This window comes from Lampetra fluviatilis, chromosome 6 (genome assembly GCF_964198595.1).
Source record: "Lampetra fluviatilis chromosome 6, kcLamFluv1.1, whole genome shotgun sequence".
Taxonomy (NCBI): Eukaryota; Metazoa; Chordata; class Hyperoartia; order Petromyzontiformes; family Petromyzontidae; genus Lampetra; species Lampetra fluviatilis.
Window position 1 is genome coordinate 4,262,532 of NC_136280.1, and position 18,703 is coordinate 4,281,234.

Here is an 18,703-nt window from a genome sequence, read left to right on the forward strand (position 1 = left end):
ATAAATGTTTCTGTCTCCACCGCCCTCAAACTCTTACATTTTACTTCGCAGCGATTTCAAATGCTCTCCGCTTCCCGTGAGCCATATATATGTTTATTTGTGTGTTTTTTTAAAGAACGTTCGATAATTGAAAAATAGTTTATTCATTTACGCTTTGGCACTAGTTTGTGGATGCTAAATGCTGGAGTGAAACGGTGGAATGGGAAGGACGGGGGGGGGGGGGGGGGGAGAGTGCCCCAATGGATTCGCCATGAATAAATAGGGCAACATCTTTGGGCATGGTACGTATGTATGATGTATGTTGAACTTCTTTCGCACCGTACGTAGACAAGCGTGTGTTAAATCGGACCGCCCAGTGAGAGTCAAGTGTTCTGCAGTATTCCCACCATTTACCAATTCCTGAATGTATCCGTCTTGACTGGTTCGTTCCGGCTACGAGGCGGACACTTGCTTACGATGCATCACGGACAACCTCCTGGGGAGAACTGTACAGACCCTCTCTCTTGTACAGTTGTTGGCACCTACATCAAAATAATACCGATTAACAAGTGTAAATTGTCACATTTCTTAAAGGTATATTACAGAGCATAGAACAAAAATATATACAGGGGTTAGGCTTCGGTATACTGTACGAGTATCATCTTTCCGTTAAGTTTTTCTCGTTTAGAAAAGTCTCATTTTTAAGAGCTTCCGCCAACTCAGAATTTCTATCCTTCACCAAAAGTTTTTTTGTCGTTTTTTTTTAAATTACGCGACACATTGTCACGTGACAGCAAAGGAAAACTGAATGCGGAATGTTTTTTTTTGCTTTTTCTTCTTCTTCAAAACGAGTGCAAAACAACCCCTGCGCTGCTGATGCACGGACGCTCGGTTGATTTTCTACATCGCGAGGTTTGTGTGTGTGGGGGCCGGGGGGGGCAGCCTTCGTCCATCAGTGGATAGATCACGACGAATGATGAGGGCAGATGCACAGGTGCTACGGGGCACCGGCTGCTCGTCCGCGTGTTTCTTGCACGACGTGTTACCCAGTTGCGTGGTGGGACGTCTTCCTTTCGCGCCGGGCCAATCGGAGGTGAAGAAGTCACGCGGTGTTCACGCTTGTCGATGGAGGAGGGGTCTCATCAAAATATTTCACGTTCACTGCCATGTCCCCTCCATCCCTCACCACCCTCTGGAAAATTATCTTTCGTGAACTCTACCGCTGGATAAAGTACCATTTTTTTTTCTATTGACCACCACCACAGCGTGATCGTAATTGGTGTAATCTTGCAGTGTAGTGTAATGCGCACGGAGACGTTTGTTACGATATGGGCGCAGTGCAGATGTAAGTTGTTGTTGTTGTCGTTGTGCTACAATAATGTTGTAGATATAGCTGGGATAAAAAGAAACAGTCACCTCGCGATGACGAAAGCCAAAACTCAAGACGGGAAAAAAATTGACACGTTAAACTCAGGTATCTGGACACGCGCATGATGAGACCTTAGCCGACCCGGGTGATTACTCACTTTGATAGTATGGCACATCGTAATCTTAAAAACTTCAGCTTCTGCGAGCACAGCGTCCCAGATGTTCGCATCGCAATGCGGGCGGGCCCCGCAGCGCCACGACCGCACACGCGGGCCTCCTTCGCGAGAAACCATCACGCTCGCTCGCTCTCCTCCTCCTCCTCCTCCTCCACCGCGTGTGCAATGCTTTGGCGGGCGGATTCTTAGCGGGCGACAATCCTCTGCGCGCACAAAAGAGGCGCGCGACAAGCGCTCGAGCAGAGGCTCGTGCACGGAAGAGCATCGTTTCCCCGCCACCCCCCCCCCCCCGCACCCCCATCGGTTCCACAGGAGCCATCCGGCATCCCGAGCGCACGAGTTGCGACGCACCCCTGCACCCCCCAACCTCCCCTCGTCGCCAACCGGACCTCCGCGCTCCGACCACCCCCCCCCCCCCCCCCACTTTCGCTGGCTCGGTGGGCCCAGTGGGTTCAGGCCGCACCACGGGCCCCGGCGGGCTCAGTCCACGAGACTGGCCTCGGTGACGCCCTGCGCGGCCAGCTCGGCCTGGACGTTCTCCAGGTAGTTGGGGTCGGGGAATCCGTGGCCCGTCACGTTGGAGCCGAACTCCGTCTTGTGGTGGATCTCGTTCCACACGACGGTGTCCGACTCGCCCGTGGTGCTCGACGTGCCCACCGTGAAGATGAGCCGCCGCTCCCACGCCACGATCAGCAGCCTCAGCACCTGCCGAGGGGGGGGGGGCAGTGGGGTGGGGGGGGACGCGCCGCCCCGCGACGCGCTGTTAGCGGAGGCGCCGTCGACGCGCAACGCCGCCGCTGGCGAGCGGCAGAGGTCGCAAACGGGTTTTGATTCCTTACCCGTACCCGTACCCGGCCGCACCAGGGTCGCAAATGGGTACCCGTACCCGTACCCGGCCAGGTACGGGTTCCCGTTCCCTACCCGTACCCTACCCGAAATGAGTGACAAACGGTTACTCACCAGTGATCTCACGGCCTACCCGTACCCGGCCGCACCAGGGTCGCAAACGGCTGGGTACGGGTAGCCGGGTATCGGGTAGGGTACGGGTACCCGGTTGCGACCTCTGGCGAGCGGTACCGCTCCAGGGAACGACGCGCTCCGGTCTCGTCGGACCTCGGAAGCCGAGCGGGGGTTGCTCGTCATGGGCGACCGTCGTCGTCATCCGCAAAAACCACCGTGGCACGGAGCTCTCCGATGCGGTTCAGACATCCGCGCGTGGCACGATGTCCGACGTTTCTGCTCCAGGTGCATAGAGATTTTTTTCGATTAAGTTGCCTTATTAGAGTTCCCGAAGAGGTCTCTCGGAGCATGCAGCGAAACGTCGAACTTTGAGGTCAGGCAACAAAAGGGGATACAACCCACCGACAGCTGTGTCGCATGAACCCGAGGGAGTGGGGTGTCAAATAGCGGAGGGAACTACTTGGTGGGCGGTATGAGACGAACGCTGTTGTAATGTACTTCTACGATGCCCTCGTCTGCGATTGCCAGACCACAATGACCAACGTGGAGCGCCACGGTGGCCAGGAGATGCCTCGCCTGGTGTACAGGAGGTCACGGGTTCAATCCCGACCCTGACGCCTGCTGCTGTATATTTGGAGTTTGCGGTGTCTCTCTTCCCGTGTTCGCGTGGATTTTTCTCCGGCTCCTTCCTCCAAACTTATAATGAACGTGACGCGTTTACGAGCATTTGTCCGCGCTGTACATCTCCACGTTATTAAGCTAGCTCAGTGGGCCTGACCTGGTAAAATAAAAATGAAGTATGGTAACAACCACCCACGGCTCACGTGTCACAGGGAGGCCCTCGTCAAACACGCTGTGGGTTTACATTACGCGTCTAAATGTTATTGGCTGATATTTTCTGGCTGTAGGCTGTACACATTAAGGAGCCCGCTGAGACACAGCAATATCTCTCTGCAGGGGAAAATAAAATCCACTTTAGGAATAAAGCGCCACGCAGCATCCTGCTGAAGTAAAACGAGTCATTTACAAGGCTCCATTACATCGCTCAAACAAGTAAAAACACTTACTTTTGAAAAGATAAGTATTGATCGTTTCGTCTCTTCCACCCAATGTTTATTTTCTTCTTTTATTTCCAACGTTGTCACCTCGCAACGGACCAAAGTGCCGCTCCACTCATCGCTCTTGCAGAGCAGCAAATCGCCCCGTGAGAAAACGGTCCATGGAATGAGATACTACGAACCTCTTCCTGAGATCCCTTCAGTTGAAACCCTTATCCGCCACACACTATAGAGGAGGAGGGGGGGGGGCAACGAACTTCCTGGCATGGCGCTTCATCGCTTGGCAGTCAAACCGGATTTTCTTTTAATTTATTCTGAGTTGGGGATTTTGGCAAATTGATTGAACAAAAAAAAAACATCGCACGCAATTTAACACGGCCGATTTCATTTAATGCAGTCAATTGGTGGCCGCTGAGACCCGTCAACTCGCTACACTCGGAAAATCCCAGTTTAATCAAGGGCAGCCGGAACTCAGACTCAAACCAAAGTTTACGGTCCTGGTACAGTGTTCTATAATAGAGATTTTTGGGTTAGATCGCGTTAATATAAATGTGCCGTGAAACCCACCACCACCCGACCCAGCCGACGAGTGAGGTTTGTCACTTAAACAAAACATGCCAATTTGTTACTAGTTCAGCACACACCGGTTGTGTGTTGGACAGTAAAACCCACAACATTTACGGTAACGTTTCGCCGGTAATTACAACTGGCATCATCAGGCGACAGCCAGAGTTGTGAGGATGCTGGTTGTAATCACTGGCGAAACGTCGTACTCGAGTGCTGTCGTAGTAACGAATTGGCACGGTTTGTTTACGTGACAAACCTCACTAATCGGCTGTGTCGGGTGCTGGCGGGTTTAAGGACACATTCATATTTACGTGATTTAACCCCCAAAAAAACCTCCTTTATTATGGATCATATCGGTCGCGAAAGCTTACGTGTTAAACTGACAGCGTTCCGATTCGCCGAGCCAGATAAACACCTCAAAAAAGACTAAAACAACCCCACCAAAATCACACCCCTTTAATATTAACCGAGCGTAGATACACAATCACAGGGTAACGACGTTACGCGAAGTCGCGCGGCGACACCAACAACGGCAAAGCGGCCGTCGTTCACCTTGAAATTTAGGGTCTCGTAAAATGCAGTCACGAGGAGCCGAGAGAGAGAGAGAGGGAGGGAGAGGGAGGACGACTCCTCACCTTGCGGCCCGTCTCGTTGTCGGGCAGGTAGCAGTGGCGAGGGAACCCGCGAGCCGTGAACTTCTTCCCGGGGTTGGGATGCTCGGGGCCCTGCGTGTGAACAGGATCACTCGCGCCATCAGCACTCACACCGCCCGCCTCGCACCGCGTGTGAACAGGATCCCTCGCGCGATCAACACTCACACCGCCTCGCACCGCGCGTGAACAGGATCCCTCGCGCCATCAGCACTCACACCGCCCGCCTCGCACCGCGTGTGAACAGGATCCCTCGCGCGATCAACACTCACACCGCCTCGCACCGCGCGTGAACAGGATCCCTCGCGCCATCAGCACTCACACCGCCCGCCTCGCACAACGACAAATGTGCAGCGACGACAACCACCACGGGTGACATTCGCCACTTAAGTGGCGGTGATGTCACCACAGCAATTGTGCCAGGTTAGATGCGCTGCGAGGCCACGTGAAGCGTTTCAGGCTTGCACGCGTACACGCACGCACACACGCACAAAGCCTTTAACAAACTGTTGGGGTAAAGTGCTGTTAGCGAGCGCCTATTAAAGTTGCAAGAGCGCACGGGGAGGTGGTGTGGCCAGCGCCACACGCCCGGCCACCATCGTATCCACACTGCCGATGTTTACTTTCTGGCTTGGGTGCTCATTAAGTGCGATTTGACTTGCGGGAGGAACCAAGCATGGTTCAGTCCTGGGATTGGGCAGAGGACGCATCACCAAGAAAGGATTGTGGCGGGTGGTCGAGACTCACAAACGGAATGGCAGCCAGGGGGGGGAAGGGGGGGTGAAATATTCCCAAAGAAGCAAATCCACCACCGTGGAGGTGGGAGTGACGAAATCACCTCGCGTTTCAGAAGCGAGATGGATCGTTTGCATTGTGAGATCGTCAGAGATGGCAATGGCTTTGGGGAAGACCATCCGGCAGTTGACAGATCACGGCTAACGACAATGACGACGAGTGCGCTCCGGTCAGCTGCTAACCGGGGACGCGTGGGAGGCGGCGTTGACGCGCGCTGCGCTGCTCACGAACCTGCATGCCGGGTGGGATGTCGTAGATGATGCGGATCGTTTTGCAGTCGGAGTATCCGGGCAGCGAGTACGGGATGACGTGGTACTCCATCTTGCCCGGCGGCTGCGTGCCCGTCTTCTCGCCGTAGATCGTCTTGCACGTCGGGCACTGCAGGCTGCCGTCCTGTCGCAGCGAGGGAACAAACGCAGCCTCGGACCTCGTCGCTCCGTAGCTCGCGAGTCGCGGATCAGGCACGCGTGGTCGGTTTGCGGGTCCACAAACCGCAGGGGAGGTGGGGGGAATACTATTTAAACGCGTAGGGCTTTCGCGAACAATATTGCTCATATCCTTGGTTCCTTCGGTAAAGTCACGTGGATAGAAGACCGCTTGTGTTGCGATCGAAACGTCGTGGGTTTTTTGCTTTTATTATTTTCAATTTATTTCTAGCAAAAAATTGTCACTTTTATTTTATTTTATTCTTTTTCTTTTCTATCTACGTGACTTAACCGAAAGAACCAAGAATATGAATTCCGGAAGTCACGAAAGTTCTAAGTCAGTATTATTCATGACGAAGGTTTTTGGGTTAGATCGCGGGAAAATATACACGTGTCGTTAAACCACCACCACTACCACCACCCGACACAGCCAATTAGGAAGGTTTGTCACGTGAACAAAACGTGCCAATTGGCTATTGCTTCAGCACATCCGTTTGATGGCGAGTAAACTGACGGCATTTACAATTGAGTACGACGTTTCGCTGGTGATTACAACCAGCTTCATCAGGCGATTTGCCATAATACACTTTGCCCATCGCCGTCATGAACAAGTATGTCTCTGAAAAAATAAAGGCTAAACATTCGGAAGTGGCAATTTCTGCAACAATCCAGCTTGGTGGCGTTTGCTACACACGTGGGCCTTACCTAATAAAATAAAAATAGTTTTCCAATTTCAGAGAGCCCAGTGGTTGCGGTGGGTAATGTAGGTATGAATGTTGAACTTCTTTCGCACTATACGTAGCCAAAAGTGCTCATCGGGGGTGTGGGCGAAGAACAACCTAAACACAAAAAGCAGTTCTAAAGAAATGCGTTTTAAATGTAGATTATTTAAAAGTGCATAGCTCCAGTGGCTTCTCAATATCGGAAGGAAGAGTGTTCCAGACGGCCGCAGAAGCGCATACGAAAAGCGCGCGATGCGGTGAGCGTCTTTGTTCGATGGCCATCCAAGAGCCACCGCTAGCGAGGATGACTGGAGCTCGCGTGATGATTTATGCTCCTTTGTTAGTGGCCGCGGCGACGGAGGGTCCACTCTCTGCACTCCTCACCTTGTTGCCATTGGCGTACATGGCGAGCATGCAGAGCGCGTGGAACGCGTGGCCGCACTTCCCCAAGCGGCCCACCACCTCCGACTTGACGCTGCCGTGGCTGCACATGCCGTCGTAGCCCGACGGCACGTTCAGCCGCTCCATGCAGATGGTGCAGTCCTGGGACGCGCGGGGTTAGCAGGAGTGGGAGTGTTTCGGAGTGGGGGGGGGGGAGAGGAGGGGTCAGAGGTCACCGTCGCACGTTTTCGGCGACACCACGACGCGGAGCGCCGGTGCCGCGAATGGCGACCGTCAAGTTTGGCTTTCATGAACTGGCGCAAGTTTTTTCTGTTTTTCCACTGGCACATCTGAGCCGTGCCGGTGGGCGGCTCTCAAGGTATCGGCGACCTTCTGCTACCGTTTGCCTTGCTGAGTTGGACCCAAGCTGCGATACCGTCGACATCTGAAACCGGATTGGTGCCAAGCAGGGCCAGGGGCGGGGCTAATTTATACATTCACTGCACGTGATGGCCAGTCATTAAAACCGTGAGGGCAGCACAGCGTCACCGCGCCATCTACATCTTAATGCATCTCGATTTTGGTGACGTCAGCGGCACAGCTCTGCTTCTGCGGTGGAAAAACAACCTGGCCTTACCGGAACCGTTCCAGGGTGGCTCAACGCAGTCCCGGAACGGCCCCCCGGTGACACGGTGGAAAAGAGAAATATGTTTCGTGTGTCTCACAGTCACCTCATCCGGAGGGTTCTTCAACTTCTGCAGGTATTTCTTCACGACCTCTTCTGGGCTCCGACCTCCTACGCGACAACGTGAACCACAGTGTGGCGATACTCCCGATGGCTCGTACACACCCACAAAGACAGATTCCCCGCATTGCCTCGTAGATTGTTCGACGAATTGTTGGCACAAGATCTGTAAACGCCGGCGCCACGTGCATCCGTCTTTGTCTCCTCTGCGCCGATGTTTTACGTACAACTTGACGCATTCATTTAAGACTGATTTGGCCCACAGGAGAGCCAAAACGGCTGGAGTTACTACTTGCCACTTGATAAAAAAAAATATCCATGGCTGGGAATTTAATTCTGGTTGCTGAGTTCATAGTGCAGTGTCTTAACCACAAACAGCAACATCATCTTCTTGGTTCTTTCGGTAAAGTCACGTAGAAGGGAAACAATCAAATAATAAAAATAAAACATAATAAAATACAATTCTCACGACGTTTCGGCCACAACGTAAGCAGCCGTCCTCAAATTCAGAAATTCAGACGCTGTCTTTCCGACAGAACTGTTCTTCACCTGAGGACGGCTGCTTGCGTCGTGGCCGAAACGTCGTGAGAATTGTATTTTATTATGTTTTATTTTTTATCATTTTATTGTTTCCCTTCTACGTGACTTTACCGAAAGAACCAAAAAGATGAATCCCTGCAGTCACGAAAGCTTTAAATCGAAAAATAAAAGCAACATTATCGCTCCCCATACACACAGAACGCAATACACACCAATTCACACAGCACAGACATTCCATGCACCGTTGATGCAGTCACTACCTTTTCACTCGTGACGGAATGTCATTTTGCCTTCGGAAATAATTGAAAATGATAATATAATTTTACTTACAGCAGATGCATTGCGTCATGCGTACAACCCAATCGTCCTCACATCAAGTGGTAGCGTAGCGGTGACGGTGTGAGGCCACGCATGCTTCACTCACCCATCGTCACAAATATCTATGGTATGGATGTGAAGGTGCAGCTGTACTCATTATTCAAATCGTAGTATTTACTTTTGTACCATCCCAGTAAAGATGTCAACGTCCGGACACGTGGATGGAACCGTTGGTCACAACCGTTGGCCCGACGCGAATTGAGCGCCGTCAATTAGCGTTGGCAAGCGCCGGTCTCGCGCCAACGTGGAGCGAGGATCGCCTTCACAGGACGCTGATACCACGTGGGATCTTTGCGGAGACCAAAGGTGGCAGGCGCACGCAAGTGCTCGCCTAATAGCCTTCGTGTCTGAGGGTGAGGCCAAAAAAATAAGAATTCAACCCTCAATGCAACATCGGCAAGCAAACGCCGTGGTACTCGCTTCGGCGCGTCGCCATCGGCGAAAGGCGACGTGCCACTTTTTAAAACTCATCGCCGGGGGGGGCGGGGGGGGATAAAAACGACGCATCCATTCGTCGATTCAAGCATTAAAAAAAAAAAGGCTCACGGCACGCGGCGTTGAATCGCGTGCGTGAGAATTTATGTTTCGATCGATGCAAATGACACGCAAACGATACGTGGACAAGAGGTAAATGGAGGGCCACGGTCGCCGACTTGTTTGAGAAAGCATGGCGTGCACACACACAGAGAGAGAGAGAGTCAGAGAGTTCCCAGTTAGGACAGTGGAGAGAACGAAAGTTTGTCAAGGAGACGGGCGAAAATGATAGATCAACAAAATCTTGACGATTTCGATTTAAAGCTTTCGTGACTGCAGGGATTCATCTTCTTGGTTCTTTCGGTAAAGTCACGTAGAAGGGAAGTAATAAAATAATAAAAACAAAACATTATAAAATAATATAATAAAATAATATACTATAATTATATAATAAAATGTATTATGTTTTATTTTTATTATTTCATTACTTCCCTTCTACGTGAATTTACCGAAAGAACCAAGAAGAAAAATCTTGACGGTCAAAAAAAAACCGGGAGAACAAAAAGAAAAGTGATCTCTGAACTGCAAGGCGGCGGCGGCGACTTCTTATCGCGCCCACTTATCGCACCCAACAACAAAGTCGGAAAAGTGCGTGTTGTTGTTTTTTGTTTTGCCGACAGATATTTATGCAGACGCGGCAGTCATGCCACTCCAACATCCTGTACACGTGCGTACGCACGCAGATATATCATCACGCACGCCATTCACGACGGCCATTTGAACATTCAGAATTCCCTTCCCCGAGCCGTGCAACCTGCGGACTCTCCTGCCACCGCTCAAGCACAGGCACAAGACCTTTATGTCGATTTAAAGCTTTCGTGACTGCAGGGATTCATCTTCTTGGTTCTTTCGGTAAAGTCACGTAGAATGGAAATAATAAAATAATAAAAATAAAACATAATAAAATAATTCTCACGACGTTTCGGCCACAACGCAGGCAGCCGTCCTCAGGTGAAGAACAGGTCTGTCGGAAAGACCTATTCGAGAAGACAGACCTGTTCTTCACCTGAGGACGGCTGCTTGCGTTGTGGCCGAAACGTCGTGAGAATTATTTAATTCTGTTTTATTTGTATTATTTTATTATTTCCATTCTACTTGACTTTACCGAAAGAACCAAGAAGAAGATCTTTATTATTTCCTGCCCCCCCCCCCTCTCTGCCTGCGACCGGCTGCCTCTATAAAAAATAACGGTGACCACCGTTTCCATTCGGGCGCCTTGTGGCGTGGTTGCATTGTGCACGTTATATAAAACACACATTTTATCGTATTGTAACAGAGTGGCCCAAGGCTTGCGGGGCGACATCTCACTTGCGCTTGCGAAAAGGGACAAAAGTTCAGTGAAAGTTTATTGTTTTCACCGTTCCTGTGCAGCAGCATACACCCACTAATGTACACACCATGACGGACAAATCGTGAGCACGCCCTAGCGAATGTAAACACACTCAGGCGCCACTCGCGTGCAAAGATAAAGAACACCCGTGTACCCTTAAGCCGCCTTGTGGGGCGAGTGCTGTTCGCGAGCACCCAGTAAGGCTGGCACGGGATAACAGAGGGTGGGTGGCCGCCTTCGTCTCCCCCGTGTGGATTACGCACCGTAACAGGGGCTCTCATTTAAGGCTGAGTCAACCTGATACTTGCCACCGATGTTGGCTGTGAGCGGGAATTGAACTCGGCGCTACTACCGCACGCAAACACACATTATGGGTTGGCACAACGCATCGGTTAAAATCAGTGTTCGCACTCGGTCACCTAATACTCGATAGCAACTTTGCCAATCTATTGCTGAGTGAAGACCTTCCCCATGCCTTGTCAACCATACTTACCCACAATGGTCAGTGAGTCTTGGGGAATCGGGCAGAGGATCGGTTCGGACGTAAATTGTGTTTCATGTTAGTCGTGGTCAGTTTTCGAACTCTAGTTGCTCGGTTCAACATGCAATATTGTGTCATCCACTGTGCTACTGCTCCCCCCTAATGCTCCACATATATTGAATGATGTGCTTTAAACAATTGCCATTGTAGTGCGTATTTAATGTGGCGCTGCACTCTGATGTTGTAAGAGAAAACATTTATGAAAAAGCCTATTTAATTAAGTATAACGTGTCGTCTATATTTATTTAAAGTTGCGCATTTTGAAGTGACGTCACATTTCTCAAACAACCCCCCCCCCCTCGTCACACATCGCCACAAATGTCTGACCCCACCCCCCCCCCCAGGTGCGTGACGTAATTTATGGACGGCCCCTTAGGCGGCTGCCGTGACACCACCGCCAGTTTTTAAGCGCAGCTCGTTCGCGTTCGTGCGCGCGCGCGTGCGTGGTGCGCGTGTTCGCGCGCGCGCGTGGTGCGCGTGCGTGGCGCGCGTGCGTGGCACTCACCCTTGCGCGCGTGCTTCTTCTTGATCTTGCGGCAGGAGCCCGACACGCCGGGCACGGCGCGCAGCTCCCCCTTGCTGACCGAGGGCGGGTGCAGCACGGGCTTGGGCGCTCGCGTCAGGAACACCGGCAGGCCGGCCGCGCACATCAAGATGCCCGTGATGCCTGCGCCAGAGGTGTACACACCACCACCACCACCCCCCCACCACCACGCACACACCCCACCACCACCCCCGCACACCCGAGCCGCGAGAGAAAACAGTGTTGACACTCAAAGCCGTCAGCGCTGGATGGTCATCTTCATCAGTTAGCCACGGTCTGTCCATTGCTTTGGTGAAGGCATCACCCGACCCGACCCCTCACCCCACCGCCCTACCAAGCCGTTGCCATCACGGACAGGTCCGTCAGATGGGACGATCCATCTGGCTCTTGCATGTCAGCTTATCTCATCACTACTTCGACACGGTGGTGGATAACCTCTCAGGCATGTTCTCCCTCCTTTTGGCTGCCACTCCATCACTATTCTCCATCACTGATCATCATCCTCTTTATAGGGATGATGATGATGATGATAATCATCCCTTTCTAGGTATGATGATGATGATGGACCCTACCGGGAAGATGGATTGATGAAATCCGTTCGTGTGCCAAACTGTTGCATCGGCAAGACTGTTGGCTGTTGGCGAGATGGCGAGGGCTTGGGGAGGCATTTATCCAGCAGTGGGTAGATGATGACTGATGATGGTAATGGCGATGTGACTATAGATTTATGCTGCTTCACTGTGTACGTGCACAGCATGGGCAGGAAAATAATTAATCGAGGATTCACTTGTGAATTAAAACACCCGAATCGTGACAATGAATAGAATCGTAGAGCGAGCGAATCATTACATGGAGCAGCGTACGTCACGTGGTGCTCACGTTCGCGGTTTATATTTCAGAGACCCAGACAATTAGTGCCTTGTGAACGAAACCCTTTGCGTGGCAGGACAACGAGAGATGGCAGCGTGCTTGGAGAGTTCTTTATCCAGCAGCGGAGTAACCGTGGCTCAAAATGACGACGAAGATGGCAACATAACCATTCAATAACTGGAGTTTAAAAAGCTGAATATCAAGAAAGATGATGGCAGCAGTTTTTGGCACTCGTTCATCCACCAATGGCTTAACCACGTCTGATTACAATGTTCCAACACCACCACCAGGCTCTGCTGTTCGCAATGCCTTCTTCGTTTGGATTTTGTTTTGCGTGGGGTGGTCACCCATCCAAAGCACTACCCAGGCTCCACCCCGCTTGGATTCTGATAATGGTGACGATGATGCCCGAGAGGTTGATGCTTGGTTTGTTGTCCTTCCCATGCACCTCCGTTTAGCATGGCTGGCTACGCAAAGTGCGAAGGAAACTGGAGGAAGATTTCTTCACAATTCTGGTCTGTCGCCTGATGATGCTGGTTGTAATTACTGGCAAAACACTTTACTCGAATTGTAAATGTTGTGGGTTTTACTCTCCAATACACCGGTGTGCTGTACCAGTAACGAATCGGCATGTTTTGTTTACTTGACAAACATTACCAATTGGCCGTGTCGGGTGGTGGCAGGGTTTAACGACACATTTATATATTTACGCGATCTAACCCCAATCACCTCGACCATGCAGTTCAACATGCAGACATCGATGAACCGAAACACAGGTTCGTTTTACCGCAATGCTTCTGCACACCACTCCAGCACCACGGGGGTGTGTAAGCGCCTGGCAGCTTGGGTATCGGCAACAATCGGGCAAAAGTTCACATGACCACCAGCACGCAGCTCGTGTGGAGATATAAAAGTGGGCTGTAGAAAGCTGAACTTGTACGCTCCCACGCACATTCCCACGACGCCTACAGCAAACGTCCTTCGCGCGGGCCGTTATTGCCGTGTTAATTGGGGATGTTAATGATCCCTTCCAGATGGAGAAGGCTTCGATTTTTTTTCGTATTTATGCCTCTCATCGGACCACGTCATTGTTTATTGCGCCGTGTAGTTTGTATTTATTTTTTTCACCTAAAAGGGCGAAGCTCTTTTGAAAGCTTTCGTGACTGCAGGGATTCATCTTCTTGGTTCTTTCGGTAAAGTCACGTAGAAGGGAAATAATAAAATAAAAAAAAGTAATTTTTTTTAATATATTATTTCGGCCGAAACGTCGTGATAATTATTTTATTATGTTTTATTTTTATTATTTTATTACTTCCCTTCTACGTGACTTTACCGAAAGAACCAAGAAGAAGGGCGAAGCTCTTTACGAGGTGAGCCGGCAAGGTGAGGTTTGCAGGTGTGCGTACAGGCGAATGGCCCCGTCTTTCAATACACCGACGGCAGACGGGCCTCCACCGGAGGGGGACATTCACACGGCTTTGCTAAAGATTATTTTTTGACGTTGACCACCCGCTCGGGAAGAGGCGGGGGGGAGGGGGGGCACCGACTGCTTACCACACCAGACGCGACCTGCCTATTGACTGGCTGTGGCTTACCCATTTATAGCGCTGGGTGAATAGAGGCAGTCGGGGGAGAGAGGGGGGGGGGGTTAAGAAAAGTGCACCATTACTTAAACCGATCGAATGAAAGTGGCGACCTCTGCATTACAAGTTCAATGCGGTAAACATTATACCATGGCAGCAGCCCTCATATATATACACACACACACACTGACACCTGCACGCATACGATAAGACAAATGTCCTATTAAACATCTGTAAAAATGACGATCATTCTGTTATGAGAACACTCACCCGCCAAGGCTGGATTTATTGGGCCAGAGCCACCCAGATTCTTAACGGGCAGCGCAGGCACCCTGCGAGCGAAAGGAAACACGAACACGTGGTGAGAACGCGATTTTTCACACCGTGCCACTCCCCACAGAGGGGAGAAAACAAACAAAAAACAGAACGTGTTTCGATTTAAAGCTTTCGTGACTGCAGGGATTCATCTTCTTGGTTCTTTCGGTAAAGTCACGTAGAAGGAAAATAAAAAAAGAATAAAATAATAAAACAATTCTCACGACGTTTCGGCCACAACGCAAGCAGCCGTCTTCAGGTGGAGAACAGGTCTGTCGAGAAGGCAGAGTCTCGACAGACCTGTTCTCCACCTGAAGACGGCTGCTTGCGTTGTGGCCGAAACGTCGTGAGAATTATTTTATTAAGTTTTATTATTGTATTATTTTATTATTTTCCTTCTACGTGACTTTACCGAAAGCACCAAGAAGAACAGAACGTGTGTTCAATGTTTCAATGTCCCCCAGAGACAGGGGGTGCGGGGGGCAAATAGAGAGGTCACAGCAGGCTTTTGTCCACTCTGCGCAATTTTCAACAAATCACTCGGAGAAATCAATAAAACAGTCTGGGACTTTCAGCGTCTGCAAGACGGGTTGGAATTGCGAATGAAATTAACGCGAACATTTTTTTGCGTGCATATATATTTTAAAATATCAGTTAAGGAGATTAAATTTCTCATGGAAGATTTCTCATAGCGGAGGGTCGGGGAGGGGGGGTAGGTGGCAGGGAGATATATGTTCTGCAGCTCAGCCCCGGACAGTTCCAGCAGAAATGAAGCCTTGTAGATTGCCCCACTGAGATGTCTGTACGGCTTCAGCCCTAATGTCGAGGCAAATCAGACTTTGTTGGACAAGGTGCGACCAGGGGAGGGAAGATTTGGTGGGACACGTGCAGGGGCTTTGAATTCAAATGCCGTTTTTTCCTGCACAGTAATGCCATCCGCAATTATTTTAGCGGGGCGTCTCCAAGTGGCTCGCCACACGGCACATTCAGCGGCAGCTCCAGCTGAAATTAAGCCCTGCATATATGCGTGCATACGCACATGCGTGCATGTATATTATGAAAAGCAACGGTACGAAATTAGTGCCTTTGTCAAAAAAAATCGACACAACAATGCCCCCTAACGAGCACGACACGCGAACCGCAATACGCGCGTAGTGTTTTAATCGCGCACATTCCAATGGGTGAGATGTGAGAACAATGAGAGTTCCCGATGAGAAACTCGGAGGCCTTTGCTGCGTGATGCTAATGAGGCCAGGCCAACGAGAGAGTCCCACCAAGCCGACGATGAGCACCACCCACGGCCGCATTCTTTCGTCATTTATTCGCCCACCCCCCCCTCATTGTCAATAAGATAGTGAAATGAAAATAAATAAAAATGCAGCCGTGCAGGGTCACACATGAGTCAGAAGTGTGACGGAGAGGTGGAGAGAATTTGGCTGAACGCACGCAACAAAATACAAATTCCCACGCGTCGTTTCACAGAAACTTTGCAGAAGGAAAGCACAAACACCGCCGTGACGCGACGTCTCTGGCCCCATTTATTTGTTTTGTTTCAACGCTTTACGGGGAGAAATGTTGCGTGGGCAAGGCTTGCGGGTAGGACGACAGACCACCCCCCCCGACGGGCGCTGCGCATTTTGCGTGCGAGATTGCACGAGGCAAGACGGGCCGTCCACACCGAATGTGCCGTCACAGCAGCGCACTTTGCGATGTCCGTTGCGATGTTATTTCTGGCGGCGTCGACAGCGCTGTGATGTCGAGAGAGAGAGAGGCCACTCCTGTTCCCCAGACACCCCCTGTGAATCGTGCTTGATGGTCTGTGGTGCCCAGGTCACAGTCTCTCCCTGTGCTGCTAGTGTCCCCGTGCCGTGGGTAATGTCTGTGCTCTCCTTTTCCCCATTCCACGTCTAACCGGATGTCTTATATTGCATGTGTAATTGTAGTTAACTTTAGAGATGCTGTGGCATAAATACGATGAATAATTGCCAATTATTTATGCTTATCCGATAAACGAGCAGCGTTTGTTTAGCACGTGTGACGGTTACACTACGCTGATGAGCCCCAGACGAATGAAAGCAGAGCTTCCATGCTTAGACAAATGCTGCTGGTTTGAGTGAAACGTGTACTTAGCGTTTGTGCGACACAGAGCTACGGTTTATTTATTTATCTAATTACCCAGAGCACTTCACTGCGGCAACCCATGAGCAGTTTGTGTATCAATTATATACACGTGTCAAATATACAATCTCCGATCAGCACGGTTGGCTACGTACGGTGCGAAAGAAGCTCAACATGCATGCATACAAATTACTTGAATCTAAAAGTTAAGTCAAGGGGGGGGGGGGGGGGAGAGGGCTGATCCCTCCACAGTGTCGGATGAAGCGAGTGCGGGGCCTGTAGCGTATGTTATAAAGGGGCCCTAAATAAGGAAAAATCACGTGAATATTAAAACACAAAATGTTGTAACTTGCATAGTAAAGTAATTGTATGTTTTCCTTTTCTATACAGCCAGATAATGCGACAAATCGCTAACCTTAAACACCCAGTAGTTAACAAAAGTTGAAGGCGGTATAGTACTATAGTAATAGAGCTAGTGCAGAATCACCGAACCGGAATTGATAGCTTGAAAGCATTTAGCGCGGGGCCCTTGAAAGTGAGAGGTCCGTAGCTACTACATATGTAGTAGCTACACATGTAGTAGCTACACATGTAGTAGCTACACATGTAGTAGCTACACATGTAGTAGCTACACATGTAGTAGCTACTATCACAATGATATATGTAACTACTCGTGCTACTCGTATCATCCGGCACTGCACCCACCCCACTAGGCTGTGGAGGCTGCACCGCTCGTTGAGGTTTTTTTGTCACGTGGTTAGAACCATACTTGGACCAGAAAGTCCGGGCTGCTCTCGCGAAAATCTCCCAGCGGGGAACGCGTGGCTCTCTTAAATGCGTTTGCACGCCACGCGTTTTGGCAGACTCCGTTGTAGGCATCGCAAAGCATTGTGAAAACCAACAGCAGAACGAGGCCAAAAAAATAATTTCATTCAGTCACTACATTTAATCAATCACAATGATGCGGTCAATTAAAAAAAAACTGCAAGCATAGTTTTTGTTGTTGTTGTTGTTGTCTAACGCTGCGGTTTGTTTGTCAATGGTGCATCAATCTAATTTATCGACAAGAGACATGTAGGGTCAAACAGGGACTTGCTTTTTTTCTCGCGTGGCGATGCGGTTTAGAAGATCTACCCCTCCACGAGCATCGTTCTAATGAACTATCCATTAAATTTCCATTTAAAGCTTTCGTGACTGCAGGGATTCATCTTCTTGGTTCTTTCGGTAAAGTCACGTAGAAGGGAAATAATAAAATAATAAAAAGTATCAATATTTTATTATATTATTTTATTACGTTTATTTTTATTATTTTATTATTTCCCTTCTACGTGACTTTACCGAAAGAACCAAGAAGAACTATCCATTAGTTTAGACTGTGAAAGATTCCCAATTAAATGTGTAGGTGTATCAACACCGTTATGGTGGGAAGGAGCGGCGGTGCTGTAGTTAGCGCAACATCAACTCGGAAACACGAATATTATTCCCGGCCATGGTAAGTGGTATCTCCCCCAACACCCCCCCCCCGATCTTCTCCCTTCAATAACCGGCATGGTGAAGTATGGTCAAACAACCCCCACGACCGACACAGCAGAATTTATTTCGCACCGCACATGGCCCACTGCGCGATTCAGAGTCGCGGGAGAAGGTCTACAAACTAAACAACAAAAAGCCTTCGTCCACCGATGCATTGCCAGTAGGCTAAAACTGGTCAAGGGGCAGCCCTGCATGCAAGCGACTCCACACGCGCACCACTGCGAGACAGCCACCCCCTCTCTAGGCACTGTCCAAGACGTGTTAGAAGTTGGAAGACATCATTCTACGTGCGAAGAGAACAGATCAAACGCAATAACGATAGATATATTCGAGAACTTTTTGTTGTCTTTGTTGCGTGTGTGTGTGTGGCCACGCGCCGCAGATTTCCGCCGTGAGAAAGACAGCCATGGGCACCGGAGCGCCATCGGAGTTCCAAGAGGCTCCTTGGGCAGATGCACCCACGTCGTGGCTGCCTGATTGCCGCATGGTTATTGTTATTATAGCAGGAGCAGCCAATAATCAACGGGAGTCATTGTGGACGACAATTAGCGCCGCGTGTGTGTGAGACGGTGCAACTCACACTCCACAGGC

The 18,703-nt window shown here is 50.2% G+C and overlaps 1 protein-coding gene across 4 annotated transcripts in view; it reads right to left on the reverse strand.

Annotated features, from left to right (window-relative positions):
- Positions 1–1,946: 1,946 nt before the first annotated feature.
- Positions 1,947–18,703, reverse strand: part of DTX1 (deltex E3 ubiquitin ligase 1) — a 106,260-nt gene continuing 89,503 nt past the window's right edge. For 2 of the 4 annotated variants that reach the window (XM_078857567.1, XM_078857568.1), the window contains exons 4-10: positions 14,417–14,478; positions 11,655–11,816; positions 7,813–7,877; positions 7,085–7,243; positions 5,785–5,946; positions 4,744–4,833; positions 1,947–2,228 (exon numbers count right to left, since the gene is read on the reverse strand). In XM_078857567.1, coding sequence (XP_078713693.1) covers positions 2,004–2,228; positions 4,744–4,833; positions 5,785–5,946; positions 7,085–7,243; positions 7,813–7,877; positions 11,655–11,816; positions 14,417–14,478 — 925 coding nt within the window. In that variant the 3' untranslated portion in view covers positions 1,947–2,003. Of the gene's footprint in view, positions 2,229–2,666; positions 2,760–4,743; positions 4,834–5,784; positions 5,947–7,084; positions 7,244–7,812; positions 7,878–11,654; positions 11,817–14,416; positions 14,479–18,703 lie in introns of those variants that run through there. The other 2 variants (XM_078857569.1, XM_078857570.1) reach the window with 2 other exon arrangements.